Here is an 18,453-nt window from a genome sequence, read left to right on the forward strand (position 1 = left end):
AGCACTCGTTATGAAGGTCAACCGGCTTATTATTGTACTTCCTCTCCAGCATTGCAAGACAAAAGCCTTCACCGGCAACAATCAGATAAATTCACTTATCTGTATATTTTCCTTCATGACAGTATTATAGCAGTTATATTCTTGTACATAGGGGGCAGTATTATAGTAGTTATATTCTTGTATATAGGGGCAGTATTATAGTAGTTATATTCTTGTACATAGGGGGCAGTATTATAGTAGTTATATTCTTGTATATAGGGGCAGTATTATAGTAGTTATATTCTTGTACATAGGGGCAGTATTATAGTAGTTATATTCTTGTACATAGGGGCAGTATTATAGTAGTTATATTCTTGTATATAGGGGCAGTATTATAGTAGTTATATTCTTGTACATAGGGGCAGTATTATAGTAGTTATATTCTTGTACATAGGAACAGTATTATAGTAGTTATATTCTTGTACATAGGGGCAGTATTATAGTAATTATATTCTTGTACATAGGGGGCAGTATTATAGTAGTTATATTCTTGTACATAGGGGCAGTATTATAGTAGTTATATTCTTGTACATAGGAGCAGTATTATAGTAGTTATATTCTTGTACATAGGGGCAATATTATAGTAGTTATATTCTTGTACATAGGAGCAGTATTATAGTAGTTATATTCTTGTACATAGGGGCAGTATTATAGCAGTTATATACTTGTACATAGGGGCAGTATTATAGTAGTTATATTCTTGTACATAGGGGCAGTATTATAGTAGTTATATTCTTGTATATAGGGGCAGTATTATAGTAGTTATATTCTTGTACATAGGGGCAGTATTATAGTAGTTATATTCTTGTACATAGGAACAGTATTATAGTAGTTATATTCTTGTACATAGGGGCAGTATTATAGTAATTATATTCTTGTACATAGGGGGCAGTATTATAGTAGTTATATTCTTGTACATAGGAGCAGTATTATAGTAGTTATATTCTTGTACATAGGGGCAATATTATAGTAGATATATTCTTGTACATAGGAACAGTATTATAGTAGTTATATTCTTGTACATAGGAACAGTATTATAGTAATTATATTCTTGTACATAGGGGGCAGTATTATGGTAGTTATATTTTTGTACATAGGGGCAGTATTATAGTAGTTATAGTCTTGTACATAGGGGCAGTATTATAGTAGTTATAGTCTTGTACATAGGGGCAGTATTATAGTAGTTATATTTTTGTACATAGGGAGCAGTATTATAGTAGTTATATTCTTGTACATAGGGGGGCAGTATTATAGTAGTTATATTCTTGTACATAGGGGGCAGTATTATAGTAGTTATATTCTTGTACATAGGGGCAGTATTATAGTAGTTATATTCTTGTACATAGGGGTCAGTATTATAGTAGTTATATTCTTGTACATAGGGGCAATATTATAGTAGTTATATTCTTGTACATAGGGGCAGTATTATAGTAGTTATATTCTTGTACATAGGGGCAGTATTATAGTAGTTATATTCTTGTACATAGGGGGCAGTATTATAGTAGTTATATTCTTGTAAATAGGAGCAGTATTATAGTAGTTATACTCTTGTACATAGGGGCAGTATTATAGTAGTTATATTCTTGTACATAGGGGCAGTATTATAGTAGTTATATTCTTGTACATAGGGGCAGTATTATAGTAGTTATATTCTTGTACATAGGGGGCAGTATTATAGTAGTTATATTCTTGTACATAGGGAGCAGTATTATAGTAGTTATATTCTTGTACATAGGGGCAGTATTATAGTAGTTATATTCTTGTACATAGGAGCAGTATTATAGTAGTTATATTCTTGTACATAGGGGGCAGTATTATAGTAGTTATATTCTTGTACATAGGGAGCAGTATTATAGTAGTTATATTCTTGTACATAGGGAGCAGTATTATTGTATATGAATAGGTAAGTGAAAACCAGTTTGAGGGGAAGTCTTACCTTTGGCAAATGGAACATAATATTTGTTTAATCCTGAAGTATGATAGCAGAGTTATTCACATGTAATGATTGTAACACGTATCCATTTTTTTAGTGACTTTCTGATCTTCACATCAATGGTTTCTGCTTTTTAGACCTTTCTCTGATCCCTCAGAATATATACAATTCACCTCTATAGAATCTCACACTTTTCCTTCTAAACTCAGTAATTGAGATGCGAGCTTTATAAATCAATTGCTTTGATTCTTTCGCTCTCAGACGCGTTTCGTGGTCTCTTCATCCTTAGTGTGGATTGCAGTAAATCTAGGTCACAGGGTTCGCTATAAATAGGCTTTGATTTTGCTGTGATTTTGCTCCTCTCAAACACCAGGAATCGCTTTTTTTTCAGAAGTTCAGACTCTTGATGTAATGAAAATTTCCTTTTTACCAAACTCTAATAAAACCTCTCAACAACTTTTTTTTTTTCCAATTTTGATGCTTCGCACCCTGAAAACAGGAAACAACAGCAGAAATCTGAATGCAACGTCTGAACGGATAATAAAGCATCATCCAATAAAAACTAAAAACAAAGAAGCAGCAAATATATTCAGCCCTTACTAAAGATTAATATTTGTTATTAACATGCAGAGGTTTCCTTTAAGTTTGCGATGTTGCAGCTGAGAAGTGTCATCATCAGTCAGTATTACATAGACACCAGCTCTGGATATTTACTCCGCCAAACGCAAAATATTGGATTATATCCGCAGCTTTGTCAGCTCCTTATAAATCAAGTTATAGGACCCGGTGTAGGAGCGAAGGTGACAGAATGATGAGTCGTATTTTATAGGCAGAATTAATCTTGTTTCAGAATTGCTAAAATCCGCACTGAGAAGTGGCCTGAAGATTCTGGCCCTTCAGGTAAATCTGTGCCATGATAGCCAGGAATATTTGCATTGTACATATGTAAGATTACTGATCCTGTACAGATGCTGCGTTACATCTGTATTATACCTGAATTATTCTCCAGAGCTGCACTCACTATTCTGCTGGTGCACTCACTGTGTACATACATTGCATTACTGATCCTGTACTGATCTTGAGTTACATCCTGTATTATACTCCAGAGCTGCACTCACTATTCTGCTGGTACAGTCGGTGTACATACATTACATGACTTATCCTGAGTTACATCCTGTATTATACTCCAGAGCTGCACTCACTATTCTGCTGGTGCAGTCACTGTGTATATACATTACATTACTTACTCTGCACTGATCCTGAGTTACATCCTGTATTATACTCCAGAGCTGCGCTCAATATTCTGCTGGTGCAGTCACTGTTTACATAGATTACATTACTGATCCTGAGTTACATCCTGTATTACACTCCAGAGCTGCACTCAGTATTCTGCTGGTGCAGTCACTGTGTACATACATTACATTACATTACTTATTCTCTACTGATCCTGAGTTACATCCTGTATTATACTCCTGAGCTGCACTCACTATTCTGCTGGTGCAGTCACTATGTACATACATTACATTACTGATCCTGAGTTACATCCTGTATTATACTCCAGAGCTGCACTCACTATTCTGCTGGTGCAGTCACTATGTACATACATTACATTACTGATCCTGTACTGATACTGAGTTACCTCCTGTATTTTACTCCAGAGCTGCACTCACTATTCTGCTGGTGTAGTCACTGTGTACATACATTACATTACTGATCCTGTACTGATCCTGAGTTACCTCCTATATTATACTCCAGAGCGGCACTCACTATTCTGCTGGTGCAGTCATTGTGTACATACATTACATTACTTATCCTGTACTGATCCTGAGTTACCTCCTGTATTATATTCCAGAGCTGCACTCACTATTCTGCTGGTGCAGTCACTGTGTACATACATTACATTACTGATCCTGAGTTACCTCCTGTATTATACCCCAGAGCTGCACTCACTATTCTGCTGGTGCAGTCATTGTGTACATACATTACATTACAAGTCTTTTATTAAACCCTGAGTTACACCAAGAATTACACGTTGCAGCTTCAGTTGATATTCTGTTGGTTCAGTCGATAACCTTAGCTTTGAATAAAGTTTGCACAGACAACAAATCAGCAGTAAAACTGAGAGAGTACAGCTCTGAGGTTTCCTGCTCAGATCTGAAGTATAATATTTGCTGTACTCAGTTTTGCTATTCTTTCACTAGAAAGAAAGTATCACCTTTCAAAAACAATTCATCTTCTTCTTTCTCCAGGAGGAGGCAAAAATGATGAAGGATGGAAAAGTTTTCAGGGTGGTTCAGCCCAATTGTTGGGATCCAGAAGAGCGGTTAAAAGAGATGGATCAGTCAGGTGAGGGGAGTGTCTGCTGCATTTCACTTTATTATTTTTCTATTTATTTAATATTTATACAAACCCGATTCCAGATACATGGATAATAACCAGCACGTTCTCTGCGGATAACATTAGACTCTTTTCTTGCACAGGGGTGACGGTACAAGCGCTGTCCACTGTCCCCGTAATGTTCAGCTACTGGGTAAGTGCAGCTCCCAAAAATAATGCACCCCAAAGTGCTGCTATCAAGGTTGGGAATTTTGGGGAAAACCACAAATGGGGTTTTTCAGGGTCACAGGGACGGATTCCAAATCGATCTGCGCAGATATAAATGAATCAGACAACAATGATCACGCCGAGACGTATTCACTGTTTGAGCAGAAACTAGCTTCTGACTCATGTATTCAAAAATCTTGTGATTATACAATACAATATTCGACTTCGACCTTTGAGCAAGAACAAGGAGTCAACATCCCATATTCCGCACCCCACATCTCATATCCCACAGTGTGAACCAACTGATTATAAATTCCCTCAGTATGTTATGAATACCTCTTTGTTCATAGTTCCTTTTGGCTTCATTATCTTTAACACTTTGCGGAATACGCATCTTAGAATCATATTATGGCGTCTATGCGATTGTCATATAGACACACAGATAATTAAGCAACGACATCTATACTTTGATTATTTACATACACAGATCATCTTATTACATCTGGACAAACAGCCTATAGCCCAGGCTACCCTCACACTGCCAGCAGGGTAACAAATGTCTATGATCTACTAAAGGTGATTTTTAATTTAAGCACTTAGAGGGTTAATCTCATTATATAAAGTGATGACATATTGCTTGGATATTGTTTGGTGGGAGTCTAACCTCCGGGACCCCAACAGATCCTAAGAACGAAGTGGATTCAGGGTTGGTTAAGAGCCGCTGTCATCAGGAATTGCCATATTATTATTTAGTGTTTGATAAAGTTTTACAATGTTTCATATTAATGTTTCTTATAATTTTATCTTAAAAATTCTTAAAAAATGTTTCTGGTCATGCGCTGTTCTAGCTAAAAGTCATTGTGAAAACAGGAGGTGAGCTGTGACATCACCTATTGTGAATGGTGGATCCTGTGTTATCTATTGTGTATATATAGAGGGGTTATCAGTCATTGTACAGGAGGAGGAGGTGAGCTGTGACATCACCTATTGTGAATGGTGGATCCTGTGTTATCTATTGTTTATATATAGGGGTTATCAGTCATTGTACATAAGGAGGAGGTGAGCTGTGACATCAACTATTGTGAATGGTGGATCCTGTGTTATCTATTGTATATATAGAGGGGTTATCAGTCATTGTACAGGAGGAGGAGGTGAGTTGTGACCTCACCTATAGTGAATGATGGAACCTGTGTTCTAAGTCATTGTACATGAGGGAGAAGGTGAGCTGTGAAATAACCGATCGTGAATGGTGGATCATGTGTTATCTACTGTATATAGAAGGGTTATCAGTCATTGTACATTAGGAGGAGGTGAACTGTGACATCACCTGTTGTGAATGATGGATTCTGTGTAATCTACTATATATTTAGAGGGGTTATCAGTCATTACACAGGAGGAGAAGGTGATCTTTGACATTACATATTGTGAATAGTGGATCCTATGTTATCTGCTGTATATAGAGGTGTTATCAGTCATTGTACAGGAGGAAGAGGTGACCTGTGACATCACCTATTGTCACAGAAGGATCCTGTGTTATCTGCTGTATATAGAGGTGTTATCAGTCATTATACAGGAGGAGGAGGAAGTGAGCTGTGACATCACCTATTGTGAATGGTGGATCCTATATAAGCTATATATAGATATTATCTGGTTTTGAAATTCAGCCTGAATGATATTGAGATTAGTGGAACAGGAAGAAGAAGTGTAGTATTAGGCTTAATGGTCAGTGTAAAAATTACCTAATACTTGAAAAAAAAATGTAACCCTTTAATGAACTGTGATGTACATTTTCCTCTCAGGTTGCTTCCAGGATGAACAGAGCAGGGTAAGGAGCTGAGTCTGGCATATTTCAGGCAGACATTGGCTGTTTTACACAGCCGACATCTGCCTCCAGCATCAGCGACTGACAAGAACTCCAATTGCTGCTGTTTAACCATTTGAATGCTGCTGTCAATCACAGTTAGTGTAATTTAAATGGCCTGTATTGCGCATTAGCTCCCATCAGCCCCCCGCGACGAGATCGTGGAGAGCAGATGGGGCAGCATGGCAGCCAGGTCATGTATACAGCACAATGAATGTTGTAATGATAGAAACTCAAAACAATTTTAGAGTTGCATTTTTTTTTTCATGTCGCGTCGCTTTTTGGACACTTTGTGATTTCTTATTCCAGGCGAAGCCACAAGACGCCTTAGACCTGTCTCGCTTCCTTAATGATGACTTGGCCGCCGTGGTCAGGAAGCATCCGAAGAGATTTGTTGGGCTTGGGACGCTCCCAATGCAGAGTCCGGAGCTGGCGGTGCAAGAAATGCACCGTTGTGTGAACGACCTGGGGTTCCCAGGGGTGCAGATTGGATCTCATGTGAATCAATGGGAGCTGGACTCGACAGAGCTGTACCCGGTGTATGCAGTAAGTGGAGCTTACCACTAAAAAGTCATAATAACATGGACATTCTGCTGGGTTCAATCAAACTACACTAAATGGATGTGCACCTTCTAAAAAATATATGCACCCCCCAAAGGGACACTTCAATGACATGTATACCTAGTGCACAGTCAAGGTATGAGTTTTCCTATGCAGCTTCTGAATACAGCAATGTTTACCTATGAATTAAATGAACAACATAGGGTTAATCCTAGAGACATCTGATCTAATTTATTTAAAGTACGAAAAACCAAACAGTGACAAAGAGCGCAGCATCAAATATGCAATAAAACACACACAAAAAAATGCACTGAAAAAAATCGCAAGTGAACTAAGGTGAAGAAATTCTGCAACGGTGATCCCTACAACTCTTTCCAACCCAGTCCACTACACACACTGCAGTACTGCTATTCCACCTCTAGATGGTGGTAGAGGTTTATCAGCGACTGTATTTCTCCATATAGCAACAGCGACATCTAGTGACCAAAAATATTACTTACGCGTACCAAGAAATAGACTAAAAAAAGAGAAGAATAAAACGAAGAAAAGAGGTCACAAAACAAATATAAGTAAAGGAATAAACTTTAGTATTCAAAAAAATGGTAAACAGGGATCATACAACAGAGTGTCTCTCCCAGTAATATAGGCTGGATGTGAGCTCTGAATGTGTCTCTCCCAGTAATATAGGCTGGATGTGAGGTCTGTATGTCTCTCCCAGTAATATAGGCTGGATGTGAGCTCTGTGTCTCTCCCAGTAATATAGGCTGGATGTGAGCTCTTTGTGTCTCTCCCAGTAATATAGACTGGATGTGAGCTCTTTGTGTCTCTCCCAGTAATATAGGCTGGATGTGAGCTCTGTGTGTGTCTCTCCCAGTAATATAGGCTGGATGTGAGCTCTTTGTGTCTCTCCCAGTAATATAGACTGGATGTGAGCTCTTTGTGTCTCTCCCAGTAATATAGGCTGGATGTGAGCTCTGTGTGTGTCTCTCCCAGTAATATACGCTGGATGTGAGCTGTGTGTCTCTCCCAGTAATATAGGCTGGATATGAGCTCTGTGTGTCTCCTAGTAATATAGGCTGGATGTAAGGTATGTGTGTCTCTCCCAGTAATATAGGCTGGATGTGAGGTCTGAGTGTCTCTCCCAGTAATATAGGCTGGATGTGAGCTCTGTGTCTCTCCCAGTAATATAGGCTGGATGTGAGCTCTTTGTGTCTCTCCCAGTAATATAGACTGGATGTGAGCTCTTTGTGTCTCTCCCAGTAATATAGGCTGGATGTGAGCTCTGTGTGTGTCTCTCCCAGTAATATAGGCTGGATGTGAGCTCTGTGTGTCTCTCCCAGTAATATAGGCTGGATATGAGCTCTGTGTGTCTCCTAGTAATATAGGCTGGATGTAAGGTATGTGTGTCTCCCAGTAATACAGGCTGGATGTGAGCTCTATGTGTCTCTCCCAGTAATATAGGCTGGATGTGAGCTCTGTGTCTCTCCCAGTAATATAGGCTGGATGTGAGCTCTGAATGTGTCTCTCCCAGTAATATAGGCTGGATGTGAGGTCTGTATGTCTCTCCCAGTAATATAGGCTGGATGTGAGCTCTGTGTCTCTCCCAGTAATATAGGCTGGATGTGAGCTCTTTGTGTCTCTCCCAGTAATATAGACTGGATGTGAGCTCTGTGTGTCTCTCCCAGTAATATAGGCTGGATGTGAGCTCTGTGTGTGTCTCTCCCAGTAATATAGGCTGGATGTGAGCTCTGTGTGTCTCTCCCAGTAATATAGGCTGGATGTGAGGTCTGTGTCTCTCTCCCAGTCATATAGGCTGGATGTGAGCTATATGTCTCTCCCAGTAATATAGGCTGGATGTGAGCTCTGTGTGTGTCTCTCCCAGTAATATAGGCTGGATATGAGGTATGTGTGTCTCTCCCAGTAATATACGCTGGATGTGAGCTGTGTGTCTCTCCCAGTAATATAGGCTGGATATGAGCTCTGTGTGTCTCCTAGTAATATAGGCTGGATGTAAGGTATGTGTGTCTCTCCCAGTAATATAGGCTGGATGTGAGGTCTGAGTGTCTCTCCCAGTAATATAGGCTGGATGTGAGGTCTGTGTGTCTCTCCCAGTAATATAGGCTGGATATGAGGTCTGTGTGTCTCTCCCAGTAATATAGGCTGGATGTGAGATCTGTGTGTCTCTCCCAGTAATATAGGCTGGATGTGAGGTCTGTGTGTCTCTCCCAGTAATATAGGCTGGATGTGAGGTCTGTGTGTCTCTCCCAGTAATATAGGCTGGATGTGAGGTCTGTGTGTCTCTCCAGTAATATAGGCTGGATGTGAGATCTGTGTGTCTCTCCCAGTAATATAGGCTGGATGTGAGCTTTGTGTGTCTCCCAGTAATATAGGCTGGATGTGAGGTCTGTGTGTGTCTCCCAGTAATATAGGCTGGATGTGAGGTCTGTGTGTCTCTCCAGTAATATAGACTGGATGTGAGGTCTGTGTGTCTCTCCCAGTAATATAGGCTGGATGTGAGGTCTGTGTGTCTCTCCCAGTAATATAGGCTGGATGTGAGATCTGTGTGTCTCTCCCAGTAATATAGGCTGGATGTGAGGTCTGTGTGTCTCTCCCAGTAATATAGGCTGGATGTGAGGTCTGTGTGTCTCTCCCAGTAATATAGGCTGGATGTGAGGTCTGTGTGTCTCTCCCAGTAATATAGGCTCGATGTGAGGTCTTTTTGTCTCTCCCAGTAATATAGTAACAAAAGAGACAGTTGCACTCTGTAGTGCTAAGATATGTGTAACAATGAATATAGGAATATAGGCATGCATTACTGCTATGCAAAACATGTACAAATTGAGATACTTAGCACAAAAATGGCCAGTTTTATGAGAGCTCAACAGCCAACGCCAAGGCGACTTCTTATTATTGGGTCCCTATCAAACTAATGCCTCTCTTTGGGCGGACAGGAACCTGCAAATGAGGAATTAAAATTGCCTAAGGCTGAAGAGCAGGAGCTCAATCAGAAGGCATGACCCTGTAATCTAAAAAAAAAAAAAAAGACTGATGGCACTTCCTAACTTTCTAATGTGAACAGGTGCAAACTGAGCATGAAACACAGTAACAAAAAAGTTGAGATACTTAACTCACAAAAATGGGCAGTTTTATGTGTGCTAAGTATCTCAATTTTTACATGTTTTCCATAGCAGTAATACATGTCTGAATTCCTCTATTCATTGTTACACATATCTTAGCACTACAGAGTATGTACTACTCAGTATGCCCCTGTTCACATTAGAAAGTTTTTAGATGAAAACTGTTCAGAAAAATAAATAAAAAAAGATGATCTGAGATATTGGTACGTGTTGTACACGAATAGACGTGTGAATGAGGCTTTACAATGAGAAAGGAGAAGAGGAGATCAGAGAGAGGCGTCAGGATCAGGAGATCTCACGGATGCTAATATTTTTGCAGAACCGCTCAGCTACAAAAACGATTTAGAAACATCTGCAGAAGCAAAAGTGTAGAAAATATGTAATGAATATTATTTAGGAAGTAAATAAAAACAATAGAACCACGTGTGAGGATTAGATTGGCTGTAAATATAGATTCATTCTGACATATATTTACTTTTCTGTTTTCAGGCTGCGGAAAAATTAAATTGTTCTATTTTTGTTCACCCCTGGGATATGCAAACTGACGGGAGAATGTCGAAATACTGGCTCCCCTGGCTGGTGGGTCAGTATTTGTAGCTTCTGGGATTTCTTCATTGTTTTTGTGTAATGCATAATAATACTGCTACTGTGAATGTGCCGCATTGTTGTGAACAGCATGGGGCGAGTTCTGGGTGAAATACGCCGTATTCTTCAGCAGAAACCCCCCTTACCTGGGCTCAGATACTGATTTCAACAGAAAAGTGAATCACAGGATTTGGAGCAGATCACTATTAGGCCATGTGCGCACTAGAAAGTGCCTTTGTCTTAAGGCGAATCCGGACCCTCTTAAAGAATTCCACACCCACGGAAAAAAAAAAAAAACACACGAAAACCGCAGTGAAATCCACATGGGGTTTTACCGCGGATTTTCCGCAGGTTGGTCCCTGCGGATTTTTACCATTATCTGTGGCAAAAAACGCAGGCACCTGCAGAAAAGAAGTGACATGCTCATTAATTCCGCAACGGAAAATCCGCGGGTATAAAAATAACGCAGTGTGCGCACAGCATTTTTTAAAACCCATAGGATTTGCTGGGGAATTGACACATTTTCTGCAGCAATTCCGAGGCGAATCTGCGGCAAAATCCGCGGTAAATCCACAGTGTGCACACATAGCCTTAGGCTGTAATCACGCAATAGAACGATTCCTGCAGAGATCCATTGTTAAAACATTCTGCAAATGCAACTTTTTTGTCCGTTGTTAATAACTGATTTCTGGAGGATCCATTTTTTTAATATGGGAGTCTATGGAAAAAGGATCCATTAATGGATCGCTATTAATCTTCCATTTGTAAGCAATGGATCTGTTACAAATGCAAGTAAAACGGTTGGCTAATAGCAATATGTTAATGGATCCGTTCTCCATAGACTCCCATGTTAAAAAAAAAACAAACAGATCCGGCAGAAATCAGTTATTTAATAACAGACAAAAAAGTTGTATTTGCAGAACTTTTCTGCCAATGGATCTCTGCAGATGATTAGCGGACATGTCAACTCTGCCTTAGGCCATCTGCGCACTAGAAATTGACTTTTTCTCAAGGAAAATCCAGACCCTCTTAAAGAATCCTGCACCTGCGGTAAAAAAAACGCACCAAAACCACAATGAAATCTGCATGCGGTTTTGCTGCGATTTGGTGCGAATTTGCCACGGGTTGTTCTTTACCATTATCTATGGCAAAAACCGCAGGTACCTGCGGAAAAGAAGTGACATGCTGATTAATTCTGCAGCGGAAATTCCGCAGGTATAAAAAAAACGTGTGTGCACAGCATTTTTTTTTATACCCATAGGTTTTGCTGTGGAATGACTGCAGCAATGTTAGACACATTTTCTGCAGCAAATCCGCTGTAAAATCCACAGTAAATCCGCAGCGTGCGCACATAGCCTGAAACAGTCATGTATCTTTGTGCATATGAAGACTGGGCATAAGCTACCCCAATAGAGCCCTGCACAGTGCCATATAAAGAAGGCTATGATATGATAAATAACAGAGAAATATCAAACGCTGATGTCGGAGAGTCTTTCTTCTATAAACAGTGCCTCACCTATCCATAGGTTGTATTTGGTATTGCAAAGCTCAGAGCTGTAGTACCACACACAACCTGCAGACAGGGGTGGCACTGTTGTTTTAGAGAAGGCATACACAACTCCATTCCCCACTGCCACCAGCAGTGCATGTTATCAGGATTTCCTTAGTATCGCACAGGTGATAATTTAATCACTGACACAGGTGATGATTCCAACATCTGTACAATACTAAGGAAATCCTAAAAACTGCACTGTTGGGGGCCCGTGAGGACTGGAGTTGTGCACCCCTGTTTTAGGCCATGCGTGCACTGGGCTTATTGATGCTTTTTTCTTATTCTGAAGTTTTGTGCACATGCAAATTATTTTTTCCTTACAGATTTGGTTTCAGACAATATCTGCAGCATGTCAATTCTTGCTGTGCTTTTCGGCCCTTCCACCCATTCACTTCATGAAAATTGCATAGCAAAAAAATGCATAGCAGAAAATACACCAAAAACACTGCAAAAACGCACCAAAAACGCTGCAAAAACGCACCAAAAACATTGCAAAAACGCACCTAGCTTTTGGTGCATTTTTCTGCCAGAAGATGCAGATTTGGTGCAGAAAATTTCTGCTCCAAATACTCAGTGTGCACATAGTTTTAGGCTGAGAACGCACTTTGCGTTTTACCTGCGTTTCTGCAACATTTTGAGCTGCAGCGTTTTCATGCCAAAATGCATGCATTTTGGTTTTCCATGATAGTCAATGGAAAATGATGATTTCCTGTCCGAACTTTGCGTTTTGAAACGCTGCGTTTAATTTGCATATTTTGTGGCAAAAACCATGCGTTCAAAGAAGGAGCATGTCAATTGTTTTTGCCATTTTGGGTGCGTTTTGCCAACATTGAAGTCAATGAGAAATGGCAAAAAACAAGATTCCTTCAAAATCCTGCATTTTACCTGCTTTTTCTGTGCAGAAAACATGCGTTTTGGACATCAAAATAATGATTCGATATGTCCCTTTACACACAAAATCCGACAATTATATTTATGAAAAATATGCATTTATTGCTATATTTTCGTTAAAATGTATATTAGCGCTATAATTTTTATGAATTATATCCATTTTCATTATTTTTCACATTAATATAGTTCTTTTCTTTTTTTTTTCTATTTTTTCATTGTGTTTGACTGTTTAAACTTTATTAGGCAGTGTCTTGATGTTCAAAATGCATCTGTCAAAACGCTGGTGAAAACGCATGTAAAAAGCGCTGAAAACGCATCTAAAACGCGGTAAATACGCATGCGTTTTCTGCGCTAAATTTCAGAAAAAGGCAACTTTGGTCAAATCAATTAAGCCCAAAAGGTGCGTTTTGAACTGCAAGTAAGTGAACGCAAAGTGCGGTCTCAGCCTTAGAGGAAAGCAGCCATGTTTTTCACATCCTGCACATCCCATAATATAACCTTGTTCTGTGCTGCTTTATGCTAGGAATGCCGGCGGAAACTACGACAGCTATTTGCTGTATGATTATGGGTGGGATATTCGAAAAGTTTCCAAAACTTCGAGTCTGCTTTGCTCATGGAGGTAGGTCACGCAGGTAGGATGTTATTTTGCTGTGTAAGGGCTCGTTCACACAACCGATTTTCTCGACCGAGTGATAGCCGCGGTTTTCACGGATAGCACTCGGACCTATGATATTCTATGGGGATGTGCACCTGTTAGAGGAAAAAAACGGTGACCTGTCCGATTTTGATCCGAAATTGGCAATGCAAGTCTATGGGTGCGTGGAAAACATCGCACCGCACTCTGAATGCAGACTGATTTTCACCAACTGACAAAACGGAGAAGGGGGAGAAACTTTTATTTACTTTTCACCTCCGAGAAAAACGGATCCAGTCTATTAATATAACCGGACCATATAACCAAAAAATGGTTGTGTGACCCTACCCGTAATCTATCCATGTTATCATATGCTTTTGAAATACTACAACTCTCATCATACTATGACAGCCTATTTGTGAATTTTTAGGAGGAGCCTTCCCATTTACAGTCGGTCGTATTGATCACGGATTCAACGTGCGCCCGGATCTCTGCGCCATTCACAATACGGTTCCTCCTCGGAACAACCTTGGGTCTTTCTACACGGATTCCTTGGTACATGACCCTCAAGCCTTAGCATTGCTTGTAGACATCATAGGAGAGGTGAGCACAGACTGGAGATCTGCAACTGAAGAGAAGGGTCACACAAGTGTAATGCAGGCAAATATTCTCGCCCGCGGAGCTTGCGATCTAAACTAATTTCCAGTTTACGGTTTCAGAAATAGTGAATGATTGCTGGCGGTAATGGTGTCAGAGCGCCACGACAAAAAACAAGCTACAACTAGAAAAGGGATGAGGATAAAGTATGGTCAGGATTTTCCTCCTCAAAATATCATGTCTTGCACATTAATTTGATGGGTAAGGCTGCTTTCACACATCCGTTTTTCACCGTGCGGCACAATCCGGTAAAAAACGGAAAGAACGGATCCGTTCTTTCCCCCATAGACTTGTATTAGCGCCGGATTGTGCCGCATGACCTTGCGTTGCATCCGGCATACATAGCTGATCCAGCAGCCGGATGGAACGCTGCTTGTAGCGTTTTTTGTTTCCGGTAAAAAAACGGATGGCACCGTGCGGCGTGAGTGTTACTGAAAGCCTATGGGCGCCGCATTTGTCATCATCTGGCATATGACTGAATGCAAAGATGGATCCGTTTTTTTGAACTGCGCATGCTCATTAGCACAATGGATCCGTCAAAAAACGGAAGGAACGCATCGAAAAAACTGATGCAACGGATCCGTTTTTACGCCGGATCTGTTGCATCAGTTTTTTTGCCGCATTGTGCCGCACTGCAAAAAACGGATGTGTGAAAGCAGCCTTAATTTTAGTTCACACTTCAGTTGTTTTAAATCCGTCAGGTCCGTCAGCAACGGATCAGCCGTTTTCAAGATGTCAACTGATGCAACGGATGTGTTTTTTACAGGATTCCTTTCACAGGAACTGCATCCGTTACATCCGTTATGCGTCCGTTTTTTGACGGATCAGTCATGATCCGTTTGTGTTTGGGACAGCCCAGTGGGTGTGCCAAACATGCTGGGCATGCTCAGTAGAGCATGACGGAATCCTGCGCTGGATTCCGTCGTAAGACGGATTACGACGGAATCCAGCACCATAGACATACATTACAAGCTTGACGGGTGGCAACGGATTCCTGCGGGGCGCGTTTATTTTGACGGCCCGAAAAACGTTACATTCTGCGTTGCTACCCACTCGGCGGTCAGTCAAAAATGACGGACCGCGACGCAGCGGATGCAACGCAGGGTCATCAGTCGCAATCAGTCACTAATAGAAGTCTATGGGGAAATACTGGATTCCTGCAAAATATTTTGCAGGATACCGTAATTCCCCAAGGCGACGGATTGTGACTGATGCAAAACAACTGAAGTGTGAACTTAGCCTTTAGAGAGAATGGAGGAGAAACAGGCCAGTGCATGAGAGGTGGATGTTGTACGGAGAAAACCCTCTCAGCTCAAAAATTGCACATCCTTAAGGAAGAAGTCATAAAAAGCAATCTAGAAATCTATATTAAGAATCGGAATTCTTCACTATTGAGGTGCACAAGGTTATTATCTTATCTCTTTCAGGACAAGGTGCTACTAGGAACGGACTATCCCTTCCCCCTTGGAGAGCATAAACCCGGACTCCTGATTGAGTCAATGGAAGACTTTGATCAAAACTTAAAGGTAAAGATGTTTACTAAATATGCAGACCTTGCTCTTGTGTCCTGAGGGCATATTCCTTATCCTGGGACAGGTGTTCTCCTGTGTCCATTATCCCCATTTGTAAAGAGTAGTGGGGGATGGGGGGCGACCAGTGCACCTTTCTGCTGCAGATGATGTGACTATGGACACCTTTGGGCCAATTTCTCTTTACTGTCCAGGATGTAGTTTGGGCTCAAATACATTTTTGCACTTGCGTTTTATTAAAGGTTTTGTTCTGTTTTGCTTTTACAGCCGCTAGGTTTCTTGCACATCGCTGGCTGCAAAATGTGTTAACTGAGAAACCGTCAGTGAGCTTGTTCTGAAGGGGCGTTTTAAACTTTTTATTACATGTCTTTTTCTGAACCTTCCTGTGTCCAGAGATTAACTTGGAAATTTAAGTTGAGATGAGCTCAGAAAAAGACAGATAATATTTATTCATTATTAATTATTAGGGACCCACTCAAGAGGTTTGCCGTGACGTGGCAGTGGGCTTAATACAATCTGATCAGAATGGTAACAAAAGAACCTCATGTTCTATTTAATATTTTGCCTAGCGGCTTTAGATCAATGTATTTTTGGGATGTGCGATCCATGTCTTTTTCTTCATAGTGTGTTATACAACATTCTATCCCCCTCTTTTTTTTGCTTGGATCTGCACTCTCCCCATTTGGCACAGGTGATTTTAATCAGCAGGAAACTGCAAGAGGGGTCAGCCTTCTTTTTGCTCCCAGTTCACATATGGGAGCCAGTGGGAGGTGAGTGCACAGCTCCTCTCACTGTGTGCTGGTGCTGTGTGTTGGCTGCTGTTGTGGTGGTGTGGTGTCGGTGGGGCGGCGCGGCCTGGAGCCTTGGGGGCTTTGCCTTGCAGCATGGGTGCTGTGAGGCGCCAGGTCGCCCGCCCTGCTGGCGCTTTGTCGCTACGGCGGTGGTCGGTGCACGGTGCCACACAAAAAGGTCAGGTTAGGGACCCACTCAAGAGGTTTGCCGTGACGTGGCAGTGGGCTTAATACAATCTGATCAGAATGGTAACAAAAAAACCTCATGTTCTATTTAATATTTTGCCTAGCGGCTTTAGATCAATGTATTTTTGGGATGTGCGATCCATGTCTTTTTCTTCATAGTGTGTAATTATTATTATTATCATCATTATTCATTTGTTAATTCCGCAGCGCTTTACATACATTGGCAGCACTGTCCCCATCGGGGCTCACAATCTAGGTTCCCTATCAGTATGTCTTTGAAGTGTGGGAGGAAACCGGAGAACCCGGAGGAAACCCACGCAAACACGGGGAGAACATACAAACTCCTTACAGATGGTGTCCTTGGTGGGACTTTAACTCAGGATCCAAGCGCTGCAAGACTGCAGTGCTAACCACTGAGCCACCACAAGACTGCAGTGCTAACCACTGAGCCACCACAAGACTGCAGTGCTAACCACTGAGCCACCACAAGACTGCAGTGCTAACCACTGAGCCACCACAAGACTGCAGTGCTAACCACTGAGCCACCACAAGACTGCAGTGCTAACCACTCAGCTACCACAAGACTGCAGTGCTAACCACTGAGCCACATAAGATAAGGGAAGATATAAACTTTGTCAGAATGCGCTTGCTGATGGGTCCTCAGTTTAATCTTTCTCTAACCAGCAATTTAAGGGAAACAAGAAGCCGTAAAAGGCCAAACAATGCAACGTTTTAAATAAAACCCAATTGCAAAAGTTATTTTTTTGCCCAAAATACATGCAATTAAGTACAAATAAATTGCCCTTTAATGGGTTTATGGATTCTAAGCCTCTTAGCTTGAGTATAACCAATCCTCGGACATGTTGGTATTATTAGTGCCGCTTTTATTGTTTTTGTTTTATTTTGGGGGCTTTTTTTGCAGGAAAAGCTTTTGGCTGAAAACGCGTTGAATTTCCTTGGACTTAACAGAACAGATTATGAATGACAGAAGAGTGACCACCTTTTATATTCAGAACTGGCTGGGTTGGATCTTACACAAGGATAGAGGATGGCATCATGCATTTGGCCCTCTGGCAGGACCAGCTCTGCTACACCTGTATCTTTACACTATGCTAATGAATTGGATTAGGAAGATGCTGGGTAAAGGACCAGACCTAGTGGCTGCCCAGGTCTATTATGTACAGAGTGTGAAACTCACATTTGCAATTAAAAGAAGCATTGGCCAGATAACAGCAATAAACAGACAAAATGTAAATGTCTCCAAGTATTTGCTAATTAGTTCAGTTTATGTATGGAATTGACCAAACAATGGAAGAGATGAGCTCCACACTCCAGGTGCAGACTGGTCACAGGTTTACTGCCACTTGATTAGAGCAACAGGATATATGGAGGAGGGGGGTAAAATCCACCAAATTTCCTATATAAAAAACATACACATTATTTGTTACAACCATACAGCATTATTTATTTCCTGGGATGCAAAAGTGTTCCCTTATTAAAGAGATTGTCCACTACTTTTACATTGATGGCCCATCCTTAGGCTACTTTCACAC

At 40.9% G+C, this 18,453-nt stretch overlaps 1 protein-coding gene across 1 annotated transcript in view; it reads left to right on the forward strand.

The window, feature by feature from the left end:
* The window catches only part of ACMSD (aminocarboxymuconate semialdehyde decarboxylase), a 34,571-nt gene extending 16,414 nt beyond the window's left edge, over window positions 1-18,157 (forward strand). The window contains exons 3-10 of the mRNA XM_075318801.1: window positions 4,222-4,318; window positions 4,453-4,502; window positions 6,687-6,923; window positions 10,565-10,658; window positions 13,627-13,722; window positions 14,168-14,340; window positions 15,822-15,920; window positions 17,823-18,157. Of these exons, the coding sequence (XP_075174916.1) occupies window positions 4,222-4,318; window positions 4,453-4,502; window positions 6,687-6,923; window positions 10,565-10,658; window positions 13,627-13,722; window positions 14,168-14,340; window positions 15,822-15,920; window positions 17,823-17,885 (909 nt within the window). The 3' untranslated portion in view covers window positions 17,886-18,157. The remainder of the gene's footprint in view (window positions 1-4,221; window positions 4,319-4,452; window positions 4,503-6,686; window positions 6,924-10,564; window positions 10,659-13,626; window positions 13,723-14,167; window positions 14,341-15,821; window positions 15,921-17,822) is intronic.
* Window positions 18,158-18,453: the final 296 nt, after the last annotated feature.

The sequence above is a fragment of the Anomaloglossus baeobatrachus genome, chromosome 7, assembly GCF_048569485.1.
Source record: "Anomaloglossus baeobatrachus isolate aAnoBae1 chromosome 7, aAnoBae1.hap1, whole genome shotgun sequence".
Taxonomy (NCBI): Eukaryota; Metazoa; Chordata; class Amphibia; order Anura; family Aromobatidae; genus Anomaloglossus; species Anomaloglossus baeobatrachus.